Here is a 17,124-nt window from a genome sequence, read left to right on the forward strand (position 1 = left end):
CCTTTCACAACCTCAGGACATCACAAAGTGCTTTACAGCCAATGAAGAATTCTTGAAATGTGTCACTGTGTCATAATGTAGGAAACGCGGCAGCCAATTTGCACACAGCAAGCTCCCACAAACAGCAATATGACAATGACCAGATAATCTGTTTTAGTGATGTTGATTGAGGGATGATGATAATGATGAAATATTGGCCAGGACACCGGGGATAACTCTCCTGCTCTTCTTCAAAATAGTGCCATGGGATCTTTTACATCCACCTGAGAGAGCAGACGGGGCCTCGGTTTAATGTCTCATCTGAAAGACGGCACCTCCAACAGTGCAGCACTCCCTCAGTACTGCACTAGAGCATCAGCCTGGGCTATAGGCTAATTCACCCAGAGGTAGGCACAGACAGGTCTATAAAGCCTGCGCTTATTAAGCAGTGTGCACTCACGTTATCATCTGTTCAAAATGTATTCAGTTAAAATAACATTGTTTTCAATTACTTCTAATTTGTAACAATGAAACTTCTAACATAGCTACCAAACGCTCCCAAAAATGCTAACAATTAAACTCTTATTTATTTTGTATTTACAGTAACTTAAATGACTCAAATTAAGAGAACATGAAAATTTGTAACATTTCACCTCCGTAACATCGCCCAGCTCAGCCCTTGCCTCAGCTCATCTACTGCTGAAGCCCTCATCCATGCCTTTGTTACCTCTAGACTTGACTATTCCAATGCACTCCTGGCTGGCCTCCCATCTTCCACCCTCCATAAACTTGAGGTCATCCAAACCTCGGTAGTCCGTGTCCTAACTCGCACCAAGTCCCACTCATCCATCACCCTTGTGCTCGCTGACCAACACTGGCTCCTGGTTAAGCAACACCTCAATTTTAAAATTCTCATCGTTTACAAATTCCTCCCTGTGGCCTCGCCCCTCCCTATCTCTGTAATCTCCTCCAGCCTCACAACCCTCCGAGATGTCTGCACTCCTTAAATTCTGCCCTCAAGAGCATTCCTCTTTATAATCACTCAACCATCGGTAGACATGCCTTCTGTTGCCTGGGCCCCAAGCTCTGGAACTCCCTCCCTCAACCTCTCCTCCTCTCTACCTCTCTTTCCTCCTTTAAGACACTCCTTAAAACATATCTCTTTGATAAAGCTTTTGGTTATCAGCGCTAATTTCTCCTTATGTGGCTCAGTGACAAATTTTGTTTGATATTGCTCCTGTGCAGGGCCTTGGGATGTTTTACTACGTTAAAGGCGCTATATAAATGCAAGTTGCTGCAGTTGAGTCAGTAGACACTCAAAGGGGTAGGAAGTAGTCCCGGGTGGTTGTGCAGAGGGTGGTATGGCATTGGCACCCGTTATACCCCCACTTGACACCGACGTCAATGGAGCCGGATATCGGGCCGGGCGTATAACGGGCGATCACTGCGCTACCATGCGCTTTGCCATCCCAAAGTACTGCTCCCTCTGGCCCCTGTGCTGCTCCATGGTTAGGTATCGGGTCACAGCAACTAGCCTTTCACCTGCTGGCTCTGTGAATGGGGCCGCCCCCATGCTGACTAAGACCGCAGGCCTCTCAGAGGGACAAGGAGCAATGCAGCCGCCATACAGCACCCTGCGATGGCCGTCGACCTATCCGACTCGGGACAGCACTGAGCGCAAACTGCAGCCGCAACTCCCCAGCCCAGTGTGACATTTTACACACTTGTAGACAGGAGGGATTGAGTAAACTCGGCCTACGTTCTCTAGAGTTTAGAAGAATGAGAAGTGATCTCATTGAAACATACAAAATTCTTACAGGGCTTGACAGGGTAGATGCAGGGAGGATGTTTCCTCTGGCTGGGGGAGTCTAGAACCAGGGGTCACAGTCTCAGAATAAGGGGTCGGCCATTTAGGACTGAGATGAGGAGAAACTCAGAGGGTGGTGAATCTTTGGAATTCTCTACCCCAGAGGGCTGTGGAGGCTCAGTCTTTGAGTATAATCAAGACACAGATCGATAGATTTTTGGATACTAAGGGAATCGAGGGATATGGGGATAGTGCAGGAAAGTGGAGTTGAGGTAGAAGATCAGCCATGATTTCACTGAATGGCTCAAGGGGCCGAATGGCCTGCATCTGCTAATAATTATTATGTTCTTATGTTAATAAGGGGTGGGGGGCGAAGATTCATTGTGCATCGTGCTCAGCGCACCAATATAATCACTTTCCATATCTGCTAAAAGGGTGCCATTATTTTTCTCAGTAACTGAAATTTCTCAGGTATAAAATAATCGATTAAACAAAAGAAGTGGGGTGAAAAGGGATTAAGTTGGTCCAATTTCTGCGACACTGGCCAATCATCAAATTGTCACTCAATAACTGCTCGATCTCGTCAAGCTGCATCAATCAGTTTCAGTGTCCAGCCCCACTGGCAGGGGAGTTGTCTGATGTTGAACCTGGGCAGCACCACAACAAGTCCCTGGTCTCCAAACGTCTCCCACTGCAGAGGCTGGGAGTATCCCACGAGGTTTACCTTGTTAATAAAAATAAAACAACACAGATAAACTCGATGGTGTGAGAGTTGGATTGCGCCAGGCTGAGCGCCTTAATCTGGTATCACGCGATTACGTTTTTATTGAAAGAACTCTGACCTTTGTTTTCCCTGCGGTGACGTAGGGAGCGCCAAGGTTCAGCAATCCGATTTTGGGCCAGGTGAGGAATATTGCATAAAGTAGCCGTTTCTCTGGTGCAGACGTGTACCTGTCAAAATACAGACCCGTGATCAGAAAATAGAATACCTAAAGCAGATTATAAACGCTGTCGACATTGAGTGTCCAGCCGCACACAGTAACAAGGGAATGTGTTACCCGGAAAACCGGACCACAGCGCCATCGACAAGAGAGGGGAAGGAGTCAGAGTGTTATTGAGCGGCATCGATGCTGCTTAACCCTTCTCCCAGGGGCTGAGGGATAAATATTGGCCCAGGACACCGGGGAAAACTCCCCTGCTCTTCTTCGCAGTAGTGTCTTGGGGTCTTTTACTCCCACCTGCGAGGTTTAACGTCTCATCCAAAAGTCGAGGTAGTTGCTGCAGTAGATCATCATCATAGGCCGTCCCTCGAATCGAGGATGACTTGCTTCCACGTCAAAAAGTTCACGGGTGTTTCAATGAAGGACCTAATATTCCAGATCCCGAACTAAATCCTGAAGGGTGGAAGATGCCTGTGCGTGGATTTTTTTAACGTGGGGTGGCCGTTGCACACCAGCCACCACACGGGCTTGACAGAGCTCGGTCTTGGCCCAGTAGCAAGGATTATCCAAGACGACTGGAGACCTGCTCTGCTGCACGGACCTAGTGCGCACACATATCGCAGTGTGGGCTGGGCCCGTGCTGCCCCTGGGCCCTCGCCTCTTCTGGGCCCCGAACTCACGCCTCTCCTGGGCCCCGATCACGTCTCTCTGCAATCTCTCGCCGCTCCATCGCCCCGACCTCGCCGCTCCTGCTGTATCTGCCCACTGCTCCAATCGCCGACCTGGATCTTGGTGACGTCCCTGTTCACTGCCGTTGCTCTCCTGCTCCAGCACGTGCTGCTCCCTGCAGTGGTACACCGCCACGCTGCTCTGTCCGCTCCCCGACCTGCTCCGATGGTGCTCATAGGCCGGGGGCTCGCTCAGCCTGCTGGGCCAGGCCACCACGCTGCTCCTTCCGCTCCCCGACCTGCTCCGATAATACAGTGTCTGTAAATAACAGTTTTTGAAAAGTTCCAGGTCAGGTTAGGCGCGGGAGAATTTACATTTATATAGCGCCTTGCACGACCTCGTTACGTCCCAAAGCTCTTTACAGCCAATGAAGTCGTTTTGGCGTGTAGTCACGGTTGTAATGTGGGAAATTGGCAGCAGTCAATTTGCGCACAGCAAGCTCCCACAACCAGCAATGACATAATGATCAGATAATCTGTTTTAGTGATGCTGGTTAAGGGATAATTATATTGGCCAGGACGCTGGGGATAACTCCCCCGCTCTTCTTCAAAATAGATCTTTTACATCCACCTGAGAGGGCAGACGAGGCCTCGGTTTAATGTCTCATCCGAAAGACAGCACCTCCGACAGTGCAGCGCTCCCTCAGCACTGCACTGGAGTGTCAGCCTGGATTATGGGCTTAATTCTCTGGAGTGGGACTTGAACCCATGACCTTCTGCCTCACAGATGAGAGTACTGCCCACTGAGCCACGGCTGACGTGTTGCGTTCTCCGACAGTGACATTTTGTGGGGGGGGGGGGGGGAATTTTAACCTATACAAACGGGTGTGTTGGGGTCGTATGGGAAGTTCAAGTGTTAAAATTGGAATCCCTGTCAGAAGCCACCTCTAACCCGCACACTTCCAGGTTTAACGGAGGCGGGGCGGGAATGGGCAGCCAATCAGCTGCCAGGAGGCGGGGCATCGATTTAAATATTACAATGAGGCTTTACTCTGCATTTAGTGTTTAACTGCAGTGGGTCGGGTTTCTCAGGCCTGTAAAACACGGCAGTTACAGCGAGGCAGGGACTGCTGATTCCACACCGACCTGCTGGATCCAGTGTCCCTGCCGAACCCACCCCCCGCGATCAGAGACCCCCTCACGTGGCCACCAATCACCTTCCTGTACTCCCGCCCGCCCCTCACCCTCCCACCACCCTCTCACCCACCGCCACTGCTGATCCTCAGGCTGGCCCCGATGCTCCCCCCCCCACCCCGTCGATGCTCCAGTCCCGATCGTTGGTTCTCTGCCCCCGCCCCCTGCCCACACCCCTGTCCGTCTCTCCCTCCATCACCACCCCACACCCCTGATTCTCAGGAGTGCAGCCCCGATCCTCTCCCTGACAACCCCCCCACCTCCTGATCCCCTTCCCCCAGCCCCCACGTGATCCCTCCCTCCCTCCTCTCTGCGGCCTATCACCACAGGCCGACACACCAGCCTCTCAAGCTGGCTGGCTGCGAGTGGGAATCAGGCGTCCTGTTAAAGTCGGCATTGCCTGCGGGAAACCTTATCCCCGGGTTTCCCGACCTGCCTCAGAGCTTCCCCAACACACCCACTCCCCCCCCACCCCCCCCCCACAACCCGCCTTCCCCATTAGAATCCAGCCCTTTGTGTCTAAATCCCTGCCCGCGCTGCTTTGGTTCTACACTTACCACACCCCGGGCGTGATGGTATCGTTCTGCTCCCGCCAGGGCTGGCTATTGTATATCGCCTCTCCGTTCACCCGCAGCCACTGCCCCATCTGCCTCAGCCTCTCCTCAAAGATGGGCAGTATCCGCCCGTCGTGAGTGGGCCCAATGTTCATTAACAGATTGCCTCCACAGGAAACGGTTTCCACCAGCGTCTGAAAGAAAGAACACCTGAAGTGGTGGCGCCCCTCACGGAAGAGTGTTCAGCAAATCATTTCCTGTCGGTTGCCATGTGGGGAAGCGGCGTTCATCTCGATGGAACTCACCACCTTGTCCGCAACGTGCAGTATCGCGGGCGGGCAAATGTTCCTCAACCCACCCCTCCCCCCACCCAGCCCAACCCGCCCCTCCCCCCACCCAACCCGGCCCTCCCCACCCAACCCGCCCCTCCCCCCACACCACCCCGCCCCTCCCCCCACCCAACCCGGCCCTCCCCACCCGGCCCAACCCGCCCCTCCCCCCACACCACCCCGCCCCTCCCCCCACCCAACCCGGCCCTCCCCACCCGGCCCAACCCGCCCCTCCCCCCACCCAGCCCAACCCGCCCCTCCCCCCACACCACCCCGCCCCTCCCCCCACCCAACCCGGCCCAACCCACCCCTCCCCCCACCCAGCCCAACCCGCCCCTCCCCCCACACCACCCCGCCCCTCCCCCCACCCAACCCGGCCCTCCCCACCCGGCCCAACCCGCCCCTCCCCCCATCCGACCAGCCCCGCCCCTCCCCTCCCCCCACCCAACCCCCGCCCGGCCCAACCCACCCCTCCCCCCACCCGGCCCAACCCGCCCCTCCCCCCACCCAACCCGGTCCTTCCCACCCAACCCGGCCCTCCCCACCCGGCCCAAACCGCCCCTCCCCCCATCCGACCAGCCCCGCCCCTCCCCTCCCCCCACCCAACCCCCGCCCGGCCCAACCCACCCCTCCCCCCACCACACCCCCCACCCGGCCCAACCCGGCCCTCCCCACCCGGCCCAACCCGCACCTCCCCCCACCTGGCACAACCCGCCCCTCCCCCCACCACACCCCCCCACCCGGCCCAACCCGGCCCTCCCCCCACCCCACCCCCCCACCCGGCCCAAACCGCTCCTCCCCCAACCCGCCAAACCCGCCCCACCCCCCACCCGGCCCAACCCACCCCTCCCCCCACCCGGCCCAACCCGCCCCTCCCCCCACCCCGCCCCTCCCCCCACCCGGACCAACCCGCCTCTCCCCCCACCCCACCCCCAACCCGCCCCTCCCCCCACCCGGCCCAACCCGCCCCCCCCCCCACCCGGCCCAACCCGCCCCTCCCCCCACCCGGCCCAACCTGCCCCTCCCCCCACCCGGCCCAACCCGCCCCTCCCCCACCCGGCCTAACCTGCCCTGCCCCCCCACCCCCGCCTCCACCCAGTTGTTGAGTGTTGTTGGAGCTGCACTCATCCAGGCAAGTATTCCATCACACTCCTGACTTGTGCCTTGTAGATGGTGGAAAGGCTTTGGGGAGTCAGGAGGTGAGACACTCGCTGCAGAATACCCAACCTCTGACCTACTCTTGTAGTCACAGTATTTATTTGGCTGGTCCAGTTAAGTTTCTGGTCAATGGTGATCCCCAGGATATTGATGGTGGGGGATTCGGTGATGGGAATGCCGTTGAATGTCAGGCAGGTGGTTAGACTCTCACTTGTTGGAGATAGTCATTGCCTGGCACTTGTGTGGTGTGAATGTTACTTGCCACTTATCAGCCCAAGCCTGAATGTTGTCCAGGTCTTGCTGCTTGCGGGCGTGGACTCCATTATCTGAGGAGTTGAGAATGGAACTGAACACTGTGCAATCATCAGCGAACATCCCCACCTCTGACCTTATGATGGTGGGAAGGTCATTGATGAAGCAGCTGAAGATGGTTGGGCCAAGGACACTGCCCTGAGGAACTCCTGCAGCGATGTCCTGGGGCTGAGATGATTGACCTCCAACCACCACAACCATCTTCCTTTGTGCTCGGTATGACTCCAGCCAGTGGAGAGTTTTCTCCCTGATTCCCATTGACTTCAGTTTTACTGGGGCTCCTTGATGCCACACTCGATCAACTGCTGCCTTGATGTCAAGGGCAGTCACTCTCACCTCACCTCTGGAACTCGGCCTGTTTGTCCATGTTTGGACCAAGGCTGTAATGAGGTCTGGAGCCGAGTGGTCCTAGCGGAACCCAAACTGGGCATCGGTGAGCAGGTTATTGGTGAGTAAGTGCCGCTTGATAGCACTGTCAACAACATCATCCATCACTTTGCTGATAATTGAGAGTAGACTGATGGGGCGGTAATTGGCCGGATTGGATTTTTCCTGCTTTTTGTGGACAGGACATACAAGCAGTTTTCCCATTTTCGGGTATATGCCAGTGTTGTAGCTGTACTGGAACAGCTTGGCTCGAGGAGCGTCTAGTTCTGGAGCATAAGTCTTCAGCACAACAGCCGGGTCATTTGTTGATATCACGTGGAGTGAATCTAATTGGCTGACGACTGGCTTCTGTGATGGTGGGGACCTCAGGAGGAGGCCAACATGGATCATCCACTCGGCACTTATGACCAAAGATGGTTGTCTTTCACAGTAGATAGAGGGATAGGTAGTGGGTTCGAGAGAGAGAAAGAGGGATAGATAAAGAGAGTGAGATAGATTGTTAGAGGAATAGAGAGAGAGTTAGATTGATAAAGGGATAGATAGAGATATAGATATATAGAGAGAGAGAGAGCTAAGAGGGATAGATAGAGCTAGAGATAGAGGGATAGATATAGGGTGAGAGAGCGAAAGAGAGAGTGACGGACAGACAGACATGTTTTACCTTTACCAGTTGTTCTATTGAAAGGTAATCGCTGAGGGTTGCCTCTCTCCTGTATCCCCAGGACTTGGTGTCGATCGTCATACAATTCTCCCACTTGTGGGGCAGGAGGTGACCGGGGTTATACCGGTCGGCACAGGTGTAGTAGCCGCCATGTTTGCAGATTGTGCCGTAACCCCAGCGGTCATTGGTGACAACCGTCTTTCCCACAGGGCTAGAATAGCAATAAGAGTGGTTTAGCCGTGTGTAATTGGGGGCGCATGCCATTTATTTGACAGTATCTCCCAAACCCATGGCCTCTGCCACCTCGAAGGACAAGGGCATCAGGTGCATGGGAACACCACCACCTCCAAGTTCCCCTCCAAGTCACACACCATCCTGACTTGGAAATATATCGGCCGTTCCTTCATCGTCGCTGGGTCACAATCCTGGCACTCCCTCCCTAACAGCACTGTGGGAGCACCTTCACCACACGGACTGCAGCGGTTCAAGAAGGCGGCTCACCACCACCTTCTCAAGGGCAGTTAGGGACGGGCAATAAATGCCGGCCTTGTCAGCGACGCCCCATCCCATGAATAATAAAAAAAAAATCTTTCCTCCCGCAACGAAAGGACAGTAGTGAAGCGGTTGGGTTTTTATAACAACCCGACAGCTTCATGGTCACTTTTACTGACACCAGCTTTTTAAACTCTCGATGTTTTATTTAAAGCGAGCTCCCGCTCTCTGGATCATGAGTCCAGGGCTCTGGGTTGCTCGCCCAGTAACATCAGCACGACACTGCCGTGCACATGGGAGCGATAGTAATGGCAGCAGGGGGGAGCGCTGGGCCCACGGAACCAGAGAGGAGAAGGACGGAGGCTGCTCCGGGCGTTTGTGGCCGGGACCAAGAGTTCAGTTCCAACCTCGGGGCAAGACTGCGGTAAATATCAGCAACTGGACATCCCAAAACCCAACGGCAAAGGTGACAGTATTCAGGAGAAATACTGGCCCTGAAATTGCGGTTGAAGGCTTCCCGCGGGCGGATACCTCCGACCACAGATATATTTAGGAATGTACCTGGTGGTCCCGGAGGAATGGACACGTGCGCTCAGAGGCCTCCATGCGCAGCCCAGCGTAGGGGCCCACGTATTCCAGGAGCGAATGTGCATCCCGGGATCACGCGGGCCGGATCAACCAATGAAAATGGCGTCTCCCCATTCACAGTAATGGTGAGTTCTGTTTGGACGGAGATCACCGTCTCTATGAATGGGGATACCCCCAAAAACACAAACATTTAAAATAAATAAGAAAAACACTTCACGTATTTAAAATTAATTGAAATTGAATGTTTTAGACAAAAATTTATTTTTTTACATTTTTATTTAATGGCCCAGAAATCCCGGCCGGCTGCTTCCCGCAGGCAATCGGGTAAAAATGGTAAAAAAAAGATACGCACCTACCTGTTCCTGCTGCGCCCACCAGCAATCCCGGTCCTGAGGCCTCCACTGACTGCGCATCGCATCACATGCACATCAGGACGTGCGCAGAGCTGGAGCTGCAGTCACATGGCTCTGGGCAGCCAATCAAGGTAAAGTATGTTCTCATTCATAACAATGGGGATTCCGTAAGTTGGAGTTCCCATTATTATGGTTGAGAAACAGCCCCCAAAACCAAAACACTAATAAACAATAGAAGAAATATACCACATATTTAAGATTAATTTAAATTAAAGTTATTAATGTCTTGTAAAAAAGATATATTTTTCCGATTGTTAAAAAAGTTTTTAAAATTATGGTTTAAAATAAACATACCTTAGGTGGACAGGGATTTTAACAATAAAATGTGTTTTTTAAATTTAATGTTATTATGTTTTTGTGTGTTTTAAAATTCTTACACCTGTAACAGTAGGCTATGCTTTTATCAGACACAAGAGTTTTGAGGACATTTGCCGGGCAAGATGTGGGCAAAGCCTGCAATCTTGCCCAAGCAAATGTCCTGGCTCCGGAGATACGGAGGATCTGTCAAACTGGAGCTGGACAGATCGGAAAAGCCGGTTTTCGGCACATGCCCATTACGCGCTGCAAACCGGCTTTTGCGATGCCTTCCCGGATCCGTGCACACTCCATACGGACCCGGGGAGGTCGGGATTTCTGGGCCAATGTGTTTTAATAGGGGTAAAAATAAACTTACCTGAATGGACAGGGATTTAATATAAAAATTATTGATAAAATGCTATTTTTCTGTGTTTTAAAACTCTTTCGCTGCTTGGCCTGCTTTTACCAGGCGGAAGAGTTTGAAGGACATTCGCTGGGCAGGAGTTGGGCAAATAGCGTGCGATATGCCAAAAGACATTTTGCAGCACAAACCCGGAACTTGCGGGGAGTCTCGGGCACATGCGCACATCATACACACCCGGAGAGACCGCAACTTCCAGCCCATGGTATTTTAAACCAAGAGTAAATCTCCCACTTTAGGACCATTCTCTTGTAACAATGGTTTTCAGATTCCCCCGCGGGGTGAACGTTAACACATTCCTAGCGACCTGTGACTAGAATTATCGTGCGATGTGTGTTCCTGTTAAGGTTAACTCCGGCAACACCTTGTTACCTCCAACCTACAGAGACAGCGGCCTCGGTTTTAAAGGGGCCAGGGGGGGGAGAGAGGTGGGGGTTGGGTTGGGCACGTGCCCAGGGAGTGCGGGTTGTGGAGGACGTTTATGGCACCAGTCTCCGACTCCCTTTACCAGGCGAGAGGGGGGGGCCGGGAGCAGGGGCAGGAAAGCGGCAGGAGGCCACAGCCAGAGACTCCTCCCCTCCCTGGAAATGCTCACCGACCGTCAGGTGATGTGAGGGGAGGGGGGGCGGGGGGGAGCGGTGGTGGGGTGTGGATGCGATTGTGGGAGGGGCGGAGCCCGGGGAAAGGGAGGCTGAAGGGAAACATCATTGTTCCCCCGCTCAGGCCGCCAACTAAATATTTATAGCAGGACCCCACTGTCGACCTCTGGGTGTCCCACTCGCTCGCCCGCTCAGAAGAGCAGGTTGGTATCCGGAGAAAGAGGGCAAGGGCAGCGGGATCAGGGGGATAAGGCAGCCAGGTTTAAGTACAAGAGTAAGGAAGTCTTGCTACAATTGCACAGGGCCTTGGTGAGGTCACACCTGGAGTACGGTGCACAGTTTGGGTCTCCTTATCTAAGCAAGGATATACCTGCTTTGGAGGTTCACTAGATTGATTCCTAGGATGAGAGGGTTGTCCTTCGAGGAGAGATTGAGTAGAATAAGAACATAAGAAATAGAAGCAGGAGTAGGCCATACAGCCCCTCAAGCCTGCTCCGCCATTTAATACGATCATGGCTGATCCGATCATGGATTCAGCTCCACTTACCTGCCAGCTCTCCATAACCTCTTATTCCCTTATCAGTTAACAAACTGTCTATCTCTGTCTGAAATATATTCAATGACCTGACTTCCACAGCTCTCTGAGGCAGCGAATTTCACAGATTTACAACCCTCTGAGAGAAGAAATTCCTCCTCATCTCAGTATAGAATGGGTCTATACTCTCTGGAATTTAGATGATCTTGTTGAAACATACAAGATTCTGAGGGTGATTGACAGGGTAGATGCTGAGAGGTTGTTTCCCCCTTTCTGGACAGTCTAGAACCAGGGGTCAGAGTCTCAGGATAAGGGGTCGGCCATTTAAGACAGAGATGAGGAGGAATTTCTTCACTCAGAGGGTGGTGAATCTTTGGAATTCTCTGCCCCAGAGGGCTGTGGATGCTGAATCAGTGAGTATACTCAAGGATGAGATCGGTAGATTTTTGGACATGAGTGGAATCAAGGGATAAGGGAATAGTTTCGGAAAGTGGAGTTGAGGTAGAAGATCAGCCATGATCTCACTGAATGGCGGAGCAAGCTCAAGGGGCCGAATGGCCTACTCCTGCTGCTATTTCTTATGTTCTTAGATATGGATGAGTCAGATTTGTGAATTCAACAGGACTCCAAGAGAAACGAATAAAAATGTGGACTTAATCCTTGCCAATAACGGAATCACGACAGAATAAAATATACATCAATAAAAATTTGACCCATGGGAGAGCAGGCTCAAAGGGCTGTATGGCCTATTCCTGCTCCTGGTTCTTATCTTCCTATGGAATCGGGGGGTGGGGGGGGAGGTGTAAGGCAGTGGGATTGGGGGTAAGGGAGTGGGATTGGGGGCTAAGGGAGTGGGATTGGGGGTAAGGGAGTGGGATTGCGGGGTAAGGGAGTGGGATTGGGGGTAAGGGAGTGGGATTTGGGGTAAGAGAGTGGGAATGGGGGGTAAGGGAGTGGGATTGAGGGTAAGAGTGTGGGATTGGGGGGTAAGGGAGTGGGATTGGTGGGTAAGAGAGTGAGATTGGGGGTAAGAGAGTGGGATTGGGGGGGTAAGGGAGTGGGATTGGTGGGTAAGAGAGTGGGATTGGGTGTACGGAGTGGGATTGGGTGTAAGGGAGTGGAATTGGGGGGTAAGGGAGTGGGATTGGGATGTAAGGGAGTGGAAATGGGGGAAAGGGAGTGGGTTTGGGGGTAAGGGAGTGGGATTTAGGGGGCAGTGGAATTGGGGGGCAAGGGAGTGGGATTGGGGGGGAAAGGGAGTGGGATTGGGGGGGTAAGGCAGTGGGATTGGAGGACTAAGGGAGTAGGATTGGGGGGTAAGGCAGTGGGATTGGGGGGTAAGGCAGTGGGATTGGGGGGTAAGGGAGAGGGATTGGGGTTAAGAGAGTGGGATTGGGGGACTAAGGGAGTGGGATTGGGGGGTAAGGGAGTGGGATTGGGGGTAAGGGAGAGGGATTGGGGGGTAAGGGAGTGGGGTTGGAGGTAAGGGAGTGGGATTGGGGAGTAAGGGAGTGGGATTGGGGGTAAGGGAGTGGAATTGGGGTGTAAGGAAGTGGGATTGGGGGGTAAGGGAGCTCGATTGGGGGGGCAGTGGGATTGGGGGTAAGGGAGTGGGATGGGGGGCCAGTGGGTTTGGGGGTAAGGGAGTGGGATTGGGGGGTACGGGAGTGGGATTGGGTGGGGCAGTGGGATTGGGGGGTAAGAGAGTGGGATTAGGGGGTAAGAGAGTTGGATTTGGGGTAAGCGAGTGGGATTGGGGGGTAAGGGTGTGGGATTTGGGGGCAGTGGGTTTGGGGGGTAAGGGAGTGGGATTGGGGGGGTAAGGGAGTAGGATTGGGGGGACAGTGTGATTGGGGGTAACGGAGTGGGATTGGGGCGTAAGGGAGTGGGATTGGCGGGGCAGTGGGATTGGCGGTGCAAGGGAGTGGGATGCGGTAAGGGTGTGGGATTGGGGTTAACGGAGTGGGATTGGGGCTCACGGAGTGGGAATGGAGGGGTAAAGGAGTGGAATTGGTGGTTACGGAATGGGATTGGGGGCTAAGGGAGTGGGATTGGGGGTTAGGGAATGGGATTGGGTTTGCGGGTAAGGGAGTGAAATTGGGGAGTAAGGGAGTGGAATTGGGGTGTAAGGAAGTGGGAATGGGGTTAGGGAGTGGGTTTGCGGGTAAGGGAGTGAAATTGGGGAGTAAGGGAGTGGGATTGGGGGTTAAGGGAGTTGGATTGGGGGGGCAGTGTGATTGGGGGTAAGGGAGTGGGATTGGGGGCAAGGGAGTGGAATTAAGAGGGGGCAATGGGATTGGGGGTAAGGGAGTGGGATTGGCGGGGCAGTGGGATTGGGAGTGTAAGGGAGTGGGATGGGGTAAGGGTGTGAGATTGGGGGGTAACAGAGTGGGATTGGGGCTCACAGAGTGGGAATGGGGGGTAAAGGAGTGGGATTGTTGGTTAGAGAATGGGATTGGGGGGTTAGGGAGTGGGATTGGGGGTAAAGGAGTGGGATTGGGGGGTAAGTGAGTGGGATTGTGGATAAGGGAGTGTGATTAAGGGGTAAAGGTGCTGGATTGGGGGCAAGGGAGTGTGATTAGGGGTAAAGGCAGTTGGATTGGGGGGTAAGGGAGTGGGATTTGGGGGTAAAGGCAGTGGGTTTGGGGGGGTAATAGAGTGGGGTTGGGGGGGCAGTGGGATTGGGGTTAATGGAGTGGTATGGGGGTAAGTGAGTGGGATTGAGGGGTAAGGAAGTGGGATTGGGGGGAAAGGCAGTGGGATTGGGGATAAGGGGGTGGAATTGGGGGTAAGGGAGTGGGATTGGCGGTAAGGGAGAGGGATTGGGGATAAGAGAGTGGGATTGGTGGGAATGGCAGTGGGATTGGGGGTGAGGGAGAGTGATTGTGGGGTAAGGATTGGGATAGGGGGGCAGTGGGAATGGGGTGGCAGTGGGATTGGGGGTCAGTGGGATTGGGAGTAAAGGAGTGGTATTGGGGCTCATGGAGTGGGAATGGGGGTAAGGGAGTGGGATGGGGGTAAGGGAGTGGGATTTGGGGGGTAAGGAAGTGAGATTGGGGGGTAAGGGAGTGGGATTGGGGGGTAAGGGAGTGGGATTGGGGGGTGCAGTGGGATTGGGGGTAAGGGAGTGGGACTGGGGGGTATGGGAGTGGGATTGGGCATTACGAAGTGTGATTGGGGGTTAACGGAATGGGATTGGGGGTAAGGAAGTAGGATTGGGTGGCAAGGGAGTGGGATTAGGGGGTAAAGGCAGTGGGATTGAGGGGGCCGGTGGGATTGGGGGGTAAGGGAGTGGCATTGGGGGGTAAGGGAGTGGGATTGGGGGGTAAGGGAGCGGGATTGGGGGCAAGGGAGTGGGATTGGGGCTTAGGGAGTGGGACTGGGGGTTATGGGAGTGGGATTGTGGATAAGGGAGTGGGATTTGGGGTATGGGAAGAGAGATTGGGGTTAAGGGAGTGGGATTGGGTGGAATGGCAGTGGGATTGGGGGGGTAAAGGCATGGGATTGGGGCTCAGGGAGTAGGATTGGGGGTAAGGGAGTGGGATTGGGGCTAAGGGAGTGGGATTGGGGCTAAGGGAGAGGGATTGGGGCTAAGGGAGAGGGATTGGGGCTAAGGGAGAGGGATTGGGGGTAAGGTAATGGGATTGGGGGATCTGTGGGATTTGGGATAAGGGAGTGGGTTTGGGGTTATGGGAGTGGGATTGTGGATCAGGGAGTGGGATTGGGGGGAAGTGAAGTTGGATTGGGGGTAAGGGAGTGGGATTGCGGGGTAAGGGAGCGGTATTGGGGGCAAGGGAGTGGGATTGGGGCTCAGGGAGTCGGATTGGAGGGTATGGGAGTGGAATTGTGGATAAGGGAGTGAGATTGGGGGGTAAGGGAGTGAGATTGGGGGGTAAGGGAGTGGGTTTGGGGGGTGAGGGAGTGGGATTGGGGGGACAGTGGGATTGGGGTTAAGCGAGTGGGATTGGGGGGGGAAACCAGTGGGATTGGGGGGTAAGGGAGTGGGATTGGGGGTAAGGGAGAGGGATTGGGAGTAAGGGAGTGGGATTGTGGAGTAAGGGAGTGGGATTGGGGGTAAGGAAGTGGGCTTGGGGGTGTAAGGGAGTGAGATTGGGGCTATAGGAGTGGAATTGTGGGTAAAAGAGTGTGATTAGGGGTAAGGGAGTGGGAATGGGGGGTCAGGGGGTGGTACTGGTGTGTAAGGGAGTGGAATTGAAGGGACAGTGGGATTGGGGTAAGGGAGTTGGATTGGGGGGGGCAGTGTGATTGGGGGTAAGGGAGTGGTATTGGCGGCAAAGGAGTGGAATTAAGGGGGACAATGGGATTGGGGGGGTAAGTGAGTGGGAGTGGGATTGGCGGGGCAGTGGGATTGGGAGTGTAAGGGAGTGGGATGGGGTAAGGATGTGGGATTTTGGGGTAACAGAGTGGGATTGGGGCTCACAGAGTGGGAATGGGGGGTAAAGGAGTGGGATTGTTGGTTAGAGAATGGGATTGGGGGTTAGGGAGTGGGATTGGGGGTAAAGGAGTGGGATTAGGGGGTAAGTGAGTGGGATTGTGGATAAGGGAGTGTGATTAAGGGGTAAAGTTGCTGGATTGGGGGCAAGAGAGTGCGATTAGGAGTAAAGGCAGTTGGATTGGGGGGTAAGGGAGTGTAATTGGGGGTAAAGGCAGTGGGATTGAGGGGGTAAGGGAGTGGGGTTGGGGGGGCAGTGGGATTGGGGGGTAAGGGAGTGGGATTGGGGGTAAGGTAGTGGGATTGAGGGGTAACGGAGTGGGAGTGGGGGGGGCAGTGGAATTGGGGATAAGGCAGTGGGACTGGGGGCAAAGGAGTTGGATTGAGGGTAAGGGGGTTGGATTGGGGGGTAAGGGAGTTGGATTGGGGGGAGCAGTGGGATTGGGGGTAAGGGAGTGGGATTGGGGAGTAAGGGAGTGGGATTGGGGAGTAAGGGAGTGGGATTGGGGGTAAGGGAGTGGGATTGGGGTGTAAGGGAGTGAGATTGGGGGGTAAGGGAGTGGGATTGAGGGGTAAGGGAGCAGGATTGGGGGCAAGGGAGTGGGATTGGGGGTTAAGGCAGTTGGATTGGGGGGTAAGGGAGCAGGATTGGGTCTAAAGGCAGTTGGATTGGGGGGTAAGAGAGCGACATTGGGGGGGACAGTGGGATTGTGGTTAAGGGAGTGGAATTGGGGGGAAAGGCAGTGGGATTGGGGGTAAGGGGGTGGAATTGGGGGTAAGGGAGTGGGATTGGCGGTAAGGGAGAGGGATTGGGGATAATAGAGTGGGCTTGGTGTGAATGGCAGTGGGATTGGGGGTGAGGGAGAGTGATTGTGGGGTAAGGATTGGGATAGGGGGGCAGTGGGAATGGGGGGTAAAGGTGTGGTATTGGGGGGTAAGGCAGTGCGATTGTGGGTAAGGGTGTGGGATTGGGGTGTAAGGGAGTGGGACTGGGAGGTAAGGGAGTGGCATTGTGGGGGGCAGTGGGATTGTGGGGTAAGGGAGTGGGATTGGGGGTTAAGGGATTTGGTTTGGGGGTAAGGGAGCTGGATTGGGGCTAAGGGAATGGGATTGGAGGGTTTGGGAGTGGGAATGGGGGTAAGGGAGTGGGATTGGGGGGTTAGGGATTGCGATTGTGGGTAAGGGAGTGGGATTGGGAGGTAAGGGAGTGGGATTGAGGGGTGCAGTGGGATTGGGGGGTAAGGGAGTGGGATGGGTGTAAGGGAATGGGATTGGGAGGGCAGTGAGATTGGGGGGAAAGGGAGTGGGATTGTGGGATAAGAGAGTGGGATTGGGC

General features: G+C 54.4%; 1 protein-coding gene across 3 annotated transcripts in view; it reads right to left on the reverse strand.

Moving 5' to 3' along the window:
* Positions 1–547: 547 nt before the first annotated feature.
* fuca2 (alpha-L-fucosidase 2) overlaps positions 548–17,124 on the reverse strand; it is a 69,751-nt gene continuing 53,174 nt past the window's right edge. For 2 of the 3 annotated variants that reach the window (XM_070889054.1, XM_070889055.1), the window contains exons 4-7: positions 7,991–8,201; positions 5,147–5,337; positions 2,629–2,737; positions 548–2,510 (exon numbers count right to left, since the gene is read on the reverse strand). In XM_070889054.1, the coding sequence (XP_070745155.1) occupies positions 2,370–2,510; positions 2,629–2,737; positions 5,147–5,337; positions 7,991–8,201 (652 nt within the window). In that variant the 3' untranslated portion in view covers positions 548–2,369. Of the gene's footprint in view, positions 2,511–2,628; positions 2,738–3,348; positions 3,715–5,146; positions 5,338–7,990; positions 8,202–17,124 lie in introns of those variants that run through there. The other variant, XM_070889056.1, reaches the window with a different exon arrangement.

Source organism: Pristiophorus japonicus, chromosome 9 (genome assembly GCF_044704955.1).
Source record: "Pristiophorus japonicus isolate sPriJap1 chromosome 9, sPriJap1.hap1, whole genome shotgun sequence".
Lineage (NCBI taxonomy): Eukaryota > Metazoa > Chordata > Chondrichthyes > Pristiophoridae > Pristiophorus > Pristiophorus japonicus.